We start from the raw sequence: 12,854 nt of genomic DNA, 5'->3' as shown, positions 1-12,854 counted from the left end.
ATTGAGATTATCTAAAAAGAAAAAAAAAAAGGTATCACATACCAAAATGCTACACCATTTTTTCTTCTCGACCCCTTCACCCACCTCTGACGCAGTAACGATGCATTAGCGCACATTTGCACTTAATCAGCGTCTGATTACCCGAGTGCCACACGCACGCAGGTTCACCACACGCCAGCCCTTTGATATTTTTTTTTTGCGGTGAGCGAGGTTCTGCACTTCTTGTTTGCATGCTCGTAACCCCCTCCCCCGTGCGTGGGTGGCTTGTGTGTTTGCGTGAGTGGTCCGCACAGGAGGTGGAGGTTTGTAAATGAGTCAGAGGACTCACTTTTGCTCAGGGATGTTGTGCATGATAGGTTTATGTGCAGGTGTAAGGATTGAGAAGCTTATCTGTTGTGGATCTGTGGATCTGGAAGTTCTTCTGGAAGGACTAGAGTCTGTGTTTGGCTCCAGCTGTGAGATGCAGCTGTAGGTCTGGGGCTTGGCGTGTCAGAAGATCTTTAAGCGAGTCAACCCGGCGTGTGCCAGACCGTGGCGCTTAATCACACTGTGTTATTACACACTCAAAATGCTGACTCTCTGTCCTGATCAGACACCTGGGACTCACAGCGGAGAATAGGAAATAACTCACACTCTACCAGGAGAATAAAAGTCTGCCCAGACTGCATGTCTGTGTTATGTAACTGAGTCTAACCCATCTGATAACTGGCCTGTGTGTGCAACGAGAGACCTCGTAAGAGTCTAGCCTCGCAAAGTTAGTCACCGTTTGTGAGTCCGAGCATGAAGTGGACCGTTTGTTCTGTCTGTCAGTAAAGCCAACAATAGCCACAGCAGGGGAGATGCAGATGCTGACAAAAACATCGACAGTTGAATTTATTATAATAGCATTTACTCACTTTGCATGACTGATTCATGCTGCATCATGGGTTGGTCAGCAAATTACTCTTATCAAACAAGAAATGACCATTTCCTTTGGATGCAATTGACCAAAACTAAAAGAACTTAGTGTGAAGAAGATCTTAGTGTGACACACAAGTTTCTGATGCTAAAGAGGATGCTTTCTGAGACACTTAAGAGACTTTCAAGTGGGACATTTTGTCATCAGTCAAGAGTAGCTGAACTGCTTCGAGCGTCATCATTCAAAAATTTTGAAAACTCGCTTCTTTTTCACCTCCAGCATGTCTGCAAATCTTTCTCTTCTGCTTTCTCTACTGCTCCACTCCGCTCCTCTCCTCTCTCCCCGGAGATAAGGACGACTCATATTTCCTGTCAAGGACAGCCGATACAGAACCGTGGGTGAGGCCGGTGATTCAAAAACCACATCAAACCTCCGGTGCCGGTCACTCCGCGGCCCGGCGGAGGGAGGTCGCCCTACATCTGCAGCGGTTGTTTCTCTGTGTTCCCGATACAGCTGTGGCCTCGGCGTTAGCCTCACTTTCTCTGTGGCCAAAGAAACATGAAAGGAACATGAAAGGGCAACGCTACCAGACTGCAGCAATTACAACAAAGTGAGTGCATTAATGACCAGCAGATGAGTCACAAAGTAACAGGACTCCCAACAGGGATCCGAAACAGCGCAGAGACAACGGAGCAGGTGGGGGACATTTGGAATTCAAGCTGTTTTGGAAATACGACAGAAAGGCTTTGACTTTCCCCTGCCAATTGTGTAAACTCACAGCTTATTTCCGAGCTTCCAGGAGGCTCGGGTTGCACACAGTCATGTCAATAATTAGCACATCGTTTTTGAGGAATTGCATCACTGTTTTTTGTTGTTTTTACGTAGAAGAATTACAAACAAGTTGATTACGCCTGACAGTTTTGTTTACTTGGAAAATTTAAGACACTTTCATGTGAAGACCAGAGAGTGGGCTTCCTAGCTGCTGTAATTCTTATGAACAATAAAATTCAATCTGACATGTGATTCCCACATGTCCACTGGACCCAAGATGACCACTGCCTGACTGCACATTTGGAGACAAACAATTTTGGGGGAAAAGTTTTTCCTTCACACAATCGAAGTGATTATCCGGCATTTACATGCAATGTGGCATTCATCTAATGGTAGTCACCGTGCAATGAGAGTGTGTGTTAACTTGTGTATAAACTCATCAGAGATTAAATCTGACAAATATTTAGGATTTTCCTGCAAAATGGTTTCCTTACTTACTTACTTGTCTCACTTTTAAATGATGGACAAGAAATTACTTTGCGAATCCAAGTGCTAAACACTGTAATGATAAACCAAAACTGTGCATACACAGATGAGGCATAACATTATGACCACCTTCCTGATATTGTGTAGGTCTCCCTTGTGCCTCCAAAACAGTTGTGAATGGACATGGACACGGGCCTTCTGAGGGTGTCCTGTGGTGTCTGGTAACAGAATGTTGTTAGTGGGGGCCTTTGGGTCGTATGGGTTGAGGGGAGGGGACTCTGTGGATCATCCCACACATACTTGATCAGTTTGGGATCTAGTGAATTTGGAGGCCAGGTCAACACCTTGTGCTGTTCTTCATGTTTTTTTAAGTGTTCCTAAAGCATTTGTGTATGTGTGCCTGTGTCAGGCTGCATCCTGCTGGGGATGGGTGCTGCCATCAAAGAGTGTCATTGCTATGGGGTGGGGGTGCCTGGTCTGGTCAAGGTGGGTGAAACATGTCTAAGTAACATCCTCATGAATGAATGCCAGGTCCAAAAGTTTCCCAGCAGAACACTGAATTGTCACAAGACAGTCAATGTTATTACTCCTGTCATAATGTTATACCTGATCAATGCATTTGTGTTGTACAAAAACTGAATTAAAGGAAAGTTTTTGTAGAGTTTCCTATTTAACCTCAAACTTCCCACCAGTCTCCTAGAACTGAAGAAGCTATTCGGATGAGTGGTGAAACGTCTTCTCAAAAAAGTCCAGTTGCCTTTTTTGAACCTTTTTTGGATATACCATGACCTGGACGACTGAGAACCTTCACAGACAGATCAAAGGCACAAATATGTTAAGCATTGCTACTTTTTGTTTTTTTGGTTGCATTGGACACAAAACCTGCCACATTACCAAATGTGGTAAGGATTGCATTGACACTCATGTCTTCATCTTTGTTGCTTTCACTAGGGTATACTTTTTAGGTAAGTATACTTTCACTCTTATGTGCAGCATTCCTAGCTGCTGTAATTCTCATGCAAAGATGCACATTAGACCAGAAAGTGCTCAACGCCCAATGGCATCCACTTTGCAGTGTGTGGTCAGTTAACTTGAGGTCAACTCCAGACCACGCACCCAAGATGGCTGCACCTAGATTCCAAAACAACACATTTTTAGGGAAAAATCTTCCCCCCGGGGTGCTTCAATCAAAGAGGCTCCCTGGCATTCAGACTTAATTACTTCATTGTTCAGCCTTGGTTAAAGGATTCGAATCAAGAAAGAAGAATGTCAATGCAATGATAAACCAGAACTAGGCGTATAATGTGTCAGTGTTTTCTGAAAGATCTTGTCTTGTTCAGATACGTTTCCTTGGAAGTGGGCTCTACCAGGAGATGCCTGATGAAAGAGAAAGCCATACTTCTACTGTAATCGCTTTCATCGTAATGTAATATCTTAGCCTAAGAATGCAAGGAGTCGCATGCAGTTGACTACTGACCCTCAGGGCATAGGCTTTCTGAATAAGAACAGTTAAAAAAACAACAAGCTATGCTAAACATATCAATCTCGGCCTCGCTTAAATGAGATCCCCTTGTGCCTTGTAAAGTATCACAAGATATTTATGACAGCCGTTTTGATTGGGTTTTGAATCCGTGCCAAACAAGTGCCTTTGCGAGGTGTTTGAAATTTAAATGAAAGGGTTCAGACCCCGCTTGGGACGTCACAGAAGTCCCTCCTGACAGCCTTTAAAATTACCCAGAAGAAGTGGAAACAAAACAAAGCCTCAACAATGCCTTGGTGGTCTAATATTTGAGAAATGTTGTCAGTCAGGGATCAAAATGCTTTTTCCTCCAGCCCCCGAACCCACAAAGTTGTTCTTTCTTCCAAATAAGCATGTGCCTACTGGATCCTTTGTTGCCTGCAAAAGCAAAACTTCCTCAGTGGTGGTGGTGGTCATCTGGTTTTCTCTGCGGGCACTAAACAGGTTCCGTGTGGGGACAGTACATTCTCTGGTAATCTAAAACCAGTCGTACTCCCAGGATCGCTTCCACGGAGCAGGAAAGGAGGATGCAGAAACCATATCTTCTTCATCTAGCACGGTGAGGAATGCAAAAGAAAGCACGGCCTGGGAAGAGGGAGAGCGAAGGGGGGCGTTTGGAGAGCATGCATATAAATGAAGCGGCGAGCTACAGTACGCGACCATTCCCGGTCACATACGTACGTTTGGTGACATGTGACACCGTCCTCTATCGTCCTTGGAAAGCCCCCTTTTGGAAAAACAAACCCGCTGGTGTAATGAGAGGACTGTTGATACTTACAAATGTAATTACTTACATAATAAACTTTTCATATTTACTCTAAAGGCGGTTTACTTATGGGACTTCAGGCCAGATCTTAATCAGTGACAGAGGGACGCGAGCCTGCAGACCTAGGATAACAATCAAAAACACAACAGGAGCGACCTCTCAGTGTAAACCAACAGGGTCATCTTGTTGCCAGACGCGAAATCCAGAGCCCCTGGCAGGAAATCCACCGTGTGCTGTTGACATCGCAACTCATCCGTGGCAGACAAGGAATAACACTTTCGGAGAGGAAGAGAGGAAAAGCAAAAAAAAAAAAAAAGATGGAGTCCAAGAAAGACAGGGTGCTGTCACCGGAAAACACGGCTTTTAGCCTGATAATAAATCTTTCGTACAATGAACGAGAATGCATTTAGAAAACAGAGATTACACATGGTGAAAAATATGCGACGGCTGCAAGACATGCAGGAGAAATGCAATGTGCAAATTCATGCATCACTACTATGAGGACTATTCAGTTTATCCCTTAAATTACAATAAAATGGCAGTTTTGTTTCTCACACAAGTTTTAATGGACTCAAACAGTAAAAAAAAAAAAAAATTAAAAATAAATACTGAAGACATCGTAATTGGTCTCGTTTGAAATGTCCCCGAGCACCTAGAGGATTTGAGGCTTTCTTCGTTCTCCATGGCTTAGCTGCACACCACAGAACTAGGGTTAACATCCATAATAAAGAGTAAAATGAACCCGCGGTTCGTCTTTGGGGGGCAGTGAGGTATGGTGGCTCGGAGAATCTGGACTTGAGCACAGCTGGTTTCAGGTTCAAGCGCGAAGCGGGGCTGCGTTAACGAGAAAGTCAGTTACCATTTGATCAACGCGCGACGGGGAAAACAGGAATTACTGTAAATTTACAACCCGAGGCGCAATACGGGCCGTTGTTAATGGACGTGCCCTCGCGCCAGATTCAGTGCTGTGGAGAGATGTGGCTGGACCGACGACTCCTTTCGATTCTTTTCCTGGACCTTGTTGATCTTGGCTGGATGTCAGTTTCTGATGCTGGCTAGACACTGGGAGAGCAGACTCGGGGTGCTTCCTTCTCCTTCTCACACACATTTGGATGGGAAATGTGTGTTGGCGGCGTGACAAAAGTTAGTAACAGAAATCTGACCCAGTGTGGAAAAAAAACATTTTTGGAAGAATCAGCCAGAGCTCTAAACGCAATATAGTAATCATAAACTTTTATTCTGAATATACCTTATTTGCACATGAATAAACACATTTTCCTCCCCAGGATTATAAACAGTGTTCTTTTTTTTTCCTTTTTGTTGAGAACAACATTGGTTTTTGTACAGTTTTTTTACATCGATTCTGGAGAATCAAGTTCCACTAAAGTGTAACCATATTAAAGCACAATCGAGGGAGACTGACAAAGAAGCCCGCCCAGACCCTCCCAAAGAGCCAAGTCTGGTGGAAGCCTCCGTCAAGAGCCTGCCAGAAAACCAAAGGCAGAGAAGTTTGACTGACAGGCCTGCCAATCATCTGCCAAAGAGTGGCAGCAAGGTAAGACACACACACACAAGAAAAAAAATACACACACACACATTTAGCAATCCTCAAGATTCCACAAATTAAAAAAAAAGAAAGGCCAACCCAAACGATCCATACAGAGAGCACCAGCAGAATCAAAAACACTTCATATCACATCGAGAGTATATAATTCCTGAGGTGACAGCATCTGATTTTAGCACTTAAGAGTAGAGAGTGGAACATCTGGACGATGGTGGAGCTCGCGTTCTTTCTCCGGTGTTTTCTGTGCAGTTCTGAAAGGATAAATTTTTTGGTTGTTCTGCTTGGTTTCCGCTCATCGACTTGAAAGACCATGCCAGCATTTTAGCTAAATCACTACAGTTTATGTATTCGTTACTGCTAGGGGTTGTACCAACTAGTTGACTAGTCGACTAGTCGCCGATCACGTGACAATACGGACGCAACTGAGAAGACAGGTGAGGAGCCCAGTGGGTCGTTGCAGCAAACTAGCAGCAGTTCATAAAGTGTGTGGAATTAAAGGGGAACTACTGTTTTTTACAACCTGGACCTTATTTCTGGCATAAAACACTATTGTTTACTCACCCATATAACTTTTGTGTAATTTGTAGTCCGTCGGGAGATATTTAGATCTGCATATATCCATATAGTGGGAGTGACTGGGGCACCGAAACGCAGCCTCTAAATAACGCATTATCTGCCGCGAAACTCGCTCATTTCACCAAAACTTTGTTATTGTACGCTTATCATCATCCGGGGGCCTGTAGATTGACCTAAAGACCCCTGATGATGTCTCCTGACCTGGATGATGTAATCTCTGAGCACCACACGCATCCACAACGATCGGCTTGTTTACCTGTAATTTGCTACTGCTAGTTTTTTGCAACATGGCTGAAAGTTTTTTCCGATTCTGAGGTTGTGGACGAACCATAGTAGTTCGATAACAAAATATTAGTGAAATGAACGAGTTTCGCGGCAGATAATGCATTATTTAGAGGCTGCGTTTCGGTGCCCCAGTCACTCCCACTGTATGGATATACGCAGATCTAAATATCTCCCGAAGGACTACAAATTACACAAAAGTTATATGGGTGAGTAAATGACCGTATTTTATGCCAGAAATAAGGTCCAGGTTGTAAGAAAAAGTAGTTCCCCTTTAAGTAAGTCAGACAACAAATGTACTACTGCAATGCACATTTATCTGAAAAGGCATCCACTAACTAGTAGAGGAGCGGTCCAAATCCTCCCAGCGGTAGTCACTTAACAACTTCAACAATTTGCTGATGAATTTTATTGTCTAAAGTTATTAGATCTTTAGCTGCTAAACACGGAAAATGCTTCGGAGATATACCGCTTTTCTTTATTCTGGTTTCCAAGTACAAAATTGAATAAGATGCCTTTTCAAATTTGCTTTAGTTTTTTGTCTCACCACAGTGATAGGTACCTCTAGCCTCTTCTGATTATTATTATTCCTTTGGCACGTCAATCCAAATAAATGGAAAGGGATGGCTGCCTGAAAGGTGTGTCACTTTTGAGCATGCCAACAATGGAGTGAACCAACAGAGATGCTGTCAAGATTAACCAATCGGCATCAAGCAGTTCTTCAGGGTCACTCATAAGTACCTACGCAGGAGTGAGTACTTTTTGTCTCCACTCTAAAACAGCCGTTAAACAGTCGAATCGTTGTGACATGCACAAACACGTTGGCCGCCCTAAAACAGGCCGCAAGATTTTTGCAGTGTTTGCGAACTTGCAATAGTTGTGAAATAGATGTGTAGGCGAAGCAAGTATTGTGGAAAGTATTGGAGAAATTAAGAATTTGACACGGCGATGGTGCCAGAAGATGCCGAAAGATATTCATATTCATTTCTAGGAGGACATGAATGTACATGCCAAATTCCAGGTCAGTCAATCCAGGGAAACACTAAGTAACGAACTGGATGAAAGTCATCCACTGGAGACCGAACGGCAAACCATCTGATACTTAGAGATACTTAGAGATATTTCAGTTTACACACCAAGTCGTGGACCAATTGACTAAACACGGGTCAAATAAATCTGTCGCAATCGTGGTTTGTAGTAAATTAGCTAAATCACTGGCATGGTTGTTAAGTGTTAATGACTCACGTGTGCTTTGAGTCAATCAAACATAGTGAATAGTTCATTCAAGAATCAAACCGGCCAAATCGGGTTCCCTTTCCAGAGCCGACTCAGGGCAGAGCCAAATGCTGTCTCCCCAAGTGAACGGCAGGATTTTCGCTGATGATACCGCGAACAAATGCCTGACACCCAGAATATTACGCTTCCCAACATTACACACTAAAGCAGGAGCACAACGTATAGGTTTCTCTTTTTTGTGTAAATTATCATCCTTTACCATGCAGCACAGGGAAACAATTGACTTACATCTTGCCTTCGTAACATTGCATAAATGTTATATTACGATTATAGGTTTCTCCACAAGAGAATAAGAGTTGTACTGTGTATGGCACTTGATATTCTTGAGTGTTAGTAAATTAGGAGCATAAATACCATTGTTAGTTTCACCACATTATATTTGTTGGACGGTTATAGATAAACATTGAGAGTTAAAAAGTACTTACTAACCATGGCGGTTTTGGTTTAACCGAGGCAGTGGAGCTTTTTGACCAAAGATGCCTGATGAGTCAGCAATTCCTTGATCTGACACGGAGGAATGCTATTATACAAGAACTGTCAGTGTTCGGTGTAATTATTCAGCTAAAAGAATAATTCAGAGGAGGGTGATGACAAATTTTAGTGGGGATGGCTTAATTATGCGGTTTTATCTTCCCAGACGGAATTAAGCAATCTCCTGCAGACATCTGTCACAAAATTTACACTTACGAAAAGATGCATGTCTTACTGGTTCATGCAGCATTCCAAAAGTTTCCTTAGTGTTTTGAATGCCAGAGACAGATGATGGTTGGAACTGTTTAAATGAGACATGCGCAACATATTAACAACATCTACCATAAGTTGGAGCGATATTTGGATAGAACCACGGAGCGTACCCCAGAAGTATCACTAGCAGTGTTTGCACATCTTCATATGAATCATTTTACCCCGTGACCGTCAGTTCTTAACAGGAACCAACAGACTCCAAAATAAAGTTCAACCTGTGTGATCACTCATCGACAAGCGGTGCCAAACAGACCGTTAATTGCAGCTGGTTTAAGTAAAAATTATATTTTTACTTAATGGTTTAAAACGTGCATTTGAAAGTCATTAATTCCTTCTTTGTCAGATTATATTCTATTTATCCTCAAGACTGTGTGAAGACATAAATTAATCGTAAAAACAAGGTAAGCCGTTTCCCAAACCTGCACCTTTTTGTCCTGTAAGAGGTTTTGAATTCTTTGATGCGTAGCTGCTTTACAGTTAAGAGTCCAGTTTTGGTCCTGTAATATTTGTATTCATTATTTTGGCAGATTTTTTTACGTGGTTTGACTGAAAAAAAAATCAAAATCTAGATGACACTATTGCATTAAAATCCTCTACGGTAGCATCGGCACATTTGCTTGACTACTTAGGTAGGTTTGTATATATACGTAACTTACGTGAAAAGAAGGCACACAAAAAAGAAAAGCCAAAAGGATCATAAGCACAGACTGACTGCTGTTGTATAGTGATTTTCATTTGGTGACAGAGATCGACAAATAACAGCTGCACTTTGAACTGCAGTGCAGATAGTAGTCATTTAATTTGAAAAGTGACAACAGTGAATACAAATGTATCATTTTCTTTTTTCTCGACCAAAATGTCACACAGATTCCTCCTGCAACCCTTGTTTCTTTCGTCGTGGCAATAAAACAAACAGCAGTCCCCAACACTTAGTTCAAATAAAGAAAAAACAGTAAAATAATTAAATAATGCGTTTCTTCTTTCCACTTTCCGGCAGCTACAGTCTAAAAAAGGGTTTGTCAAACAGTCCACATGGCACTAGAGATTTCGTCCACGGAGCACGCACAGGACGCCCACCATGTTTAACCCTAATTGGATTAATTGTGCGCTAAATGGCAACGAAGTTTTTTTTTATTTTTTTTTTAAACCGGAGCAATCCAACACCAACGCAGAAAAACCCAGATTCATGTACCGCTCCCGATCGGGACGTTGGGCGACGAGCTACAAAGTTAAAATCCGTTCACTCAGAAGCAAGCGCTCTGTGGTGGCAGTTAAAATGGTTGGCTTTTGTGCATAAACATGACAATGAACATGGTTTCCACACTGCAAATACAGTATCTACATGAACAAACAGCAGAGCGAAGAAGTGAAGACGATGCCGTGTAAATGCCAGTGTGAAGAGGGTTCCGGGGACCTAAAAATCGGACTGAGATGACATGATCACCGGCAATTTAGCTGAGGCAAACGGAGGACTTGTGATGGAACAGTTTGGCATCTCTTTGCTGAAATCTTAGCCAAACTCCCAACCCAAAAACAATAAATACCTAATAACTAACCACTGCAAATCCATTCCAAATAAAGTATACTCTTGCGACTAGCCAAGGACTGACATTGACATCGTCAATAAACAGCAAGCCCCCCCCATCGTAATTTAATTCCCTCTGATACTGTAAGGCAGTCCAATCTCTTTCATCAGTGACATCAAGCCAGAGATAAAGTTCAGAAGTCGCCAATCAAAACGAATGTCTGAATTCCTCTAATCTCAGCTGGCGGGACGAAGGATAGTCATAGGTCTTTCTCATCATTTAAATCGATATCGCGTTTCATTCGCCACTTTGTGAAATCACTTTGAGAACCCCCTGAAAATAAAAGGTATCAAAGAAGAAACTGGCAGAATGAGGGGCTCACATGTTGATATTTTTTTTGTTTGTTCGTTAGAAGCACTCCTCGTTGGGGGGAGGGCATTCATCGTTTTGGTGGCAGCGCTGAACGCTGGTTGACATGTCGGAGGTGCGGAGGGAGGGAGGTTAAGGGTGCGATCGGGTCGCTCAGAGGTCATGACGGGACGGCGTGGTGTCTGGAGTCGGTCACAACCCAGAGCAGCACCAGCTGAACGGCCACCGTGAGCCAGAGCGAGGGACTCAGGCCGGACCCCCTGCCACAGTCGGGCTTATCCTCCTGGAGCCAAGCGGGAAGAAGGAAAAGAAGTCATGTTACCATTTAAAACAATCAGTGCTCTTCATCTGGCCATTTGCTAAACTCCTCCCCCAAACAGTAATTATCTAAACAAAACTTAGAGACCAATTTCAAGCTGTATGAGGCAGTTTTAGTAAGAGCTTCACAATAACTACAGAGGTTTGTAGTTACTGGCCTTTCTAAAACAATTAAGTATAAGAATCTGATTATTATGTCTGCACAGCAGATCAGGATAGCTCCTTATAGATATATGCATGTTTCATATATAGTGCAAAATATTAAAAAGTTACATTGAAGTTGTTCTAATAAAAAAAAAGCCAAAAACAAGCAATGGCGTGCTATCTTAATCTTGAGCTGAAATGACTGTGATTGCCAATACCATGCTAAACTTCAAATCCTTAACACTGTGCAAAGCTTTTAGTTTTAGTTGAGATTGATTTATCAGATGGCCAGACTGTATGTCAGTTTTCTAAATCATGTTCTGGATCTTTAAGGAAGTTTAAATGAAGGGAATTGTGAAGGCTGCCAAACAACGTACATAATCTTGTGTTGAACTTAGAAGTCCATTATAGGGGAATTACCGTTTTTTACAACTTGGACCTTATTTCTGGCATAAAACACAATCATTTACTCACCTATATACCTTTGGTGTCATTTGGAGTCGTATATTTAGATCTGCATATATCCATATAGTGGGAGTGACTGGGGCACCGAAATGCAACCTCTAAATAACGTGTTATCTGCCGCGAAACTCGTTCATTTCACAAATATTTTATTATGATACGCTAGTGCGATTCCCCGTTGAGTCCGGAGTTACCTGTCATCATCATCTGTGGTCTGTAGATTGACCTACTAACCCCTGACCTGGATGATGTCATCTCTGAGCGCCGCACGGGGTGTGCGCAACTTGTTTACCTGTGATTTGCTACTGCTAGTTTTTTGCAACATGGCTGAATATTATTCCGATTATGAGGTTGTGGACGACGACTTTGTTTATGATGGACGTCCTAACCGTTTTGAGCCAGAGTATACGGATGAGGAGCTCGTTGAAAGGAGGGTGCAGAGGCAGAGAGAGGAACAGCTGGCCAAAGAACAACAAACCACTGCAAGTCCGTGAAAGATAACAGGTAACTCCGGACTCAACGGGAATAGCACTAGTGTATCATAACAAAATATTGGTGAAATGAACGAGTTTCGAGGCAAATAATGCGTTATTTAGAGGCTGCATTTCGGTGCCCCAGTCACTCCCACTATATAGATATACGCAGATGTAAATATCTGACGAACGACTCCAAATGACACCAAAGTTATATGGGTGAGTAAACGATAAAGTCTAAAGTAAGTGTAAAATGAAAAGGGAAACAGGTATTTCCACAACATTAATCCTTTCCAACTAAGCTCATGGACCGTGGTTCATTCATGTGTGACAAAAATGGACATTTTACAGAATGTAATTAGCGAATATGTTCTTCACTAAAAGGTGCAACATATCTGTTATTGTTTAAAATATCTAGTGTTGGTCATTTAAGCTGGCGACCTTTGATTTTGCAGACTGTATCATGGTCTAAATCCCTCTAGTCCATTTAACATATAACATACATAACAGGCCAGAAGAAAGCTTAACAGAGGTAGCAATGTAGCAGCACTAACTAATTATTATTATTAGTGCACCTTATTGTTTATTCCAACTGTATGTAATAGTGTATATTTACTTCTATTTCTGTTTCTTGTAGGTTTGTACATATGCAAATCTTTT

At 42.3% G+C, this 12,854-nt stretch overlaps 1 protein-coding gene across 1 annotated transcript in view; it reads right to left on the bottom strand.

The window, feature by feature from the left end:
• Positions 1–9,682: 9,682 nt before the first annotated feature.
• LOC311508597 (voltage-dependent calcium channel subunit alpha-2/delta-1-like) overlaps positions 9,683–12,854 on the bottom strand; it is a 97,994-nt gene continuing 94,822 nt past the window's right edge. The window contains exon 38 of the mRNA XM_084573428.1: positions 9,683–11,080. Coding sequence (XP_084429554.1) covers positions 10,958–11,080 — 123 coding nt within the window. The 3' untranslated portion in view covers positions 9,683–10,957. The remainder of the gene's footprint in view (positions 11,081–12,854) is intronic.

The sequence above is a fragment of the Chelon labrosus genome (genome assembly GCF_963514085.1).
Source record: "Chelon labrosus genome assembly, chromosome: 23".
Taxonomy (NCBI): Eukaryota; Metazoa; Chordata; class Actinopteri; order Mugiliformes; family Mugilidae; genus Chelon; species Chelon labrosus.
The sequence above is the reverse complement of the archived record's forward strand: the minus strand, read 5'-3'. Positions and strand labels throughout refer to the sequence as shown.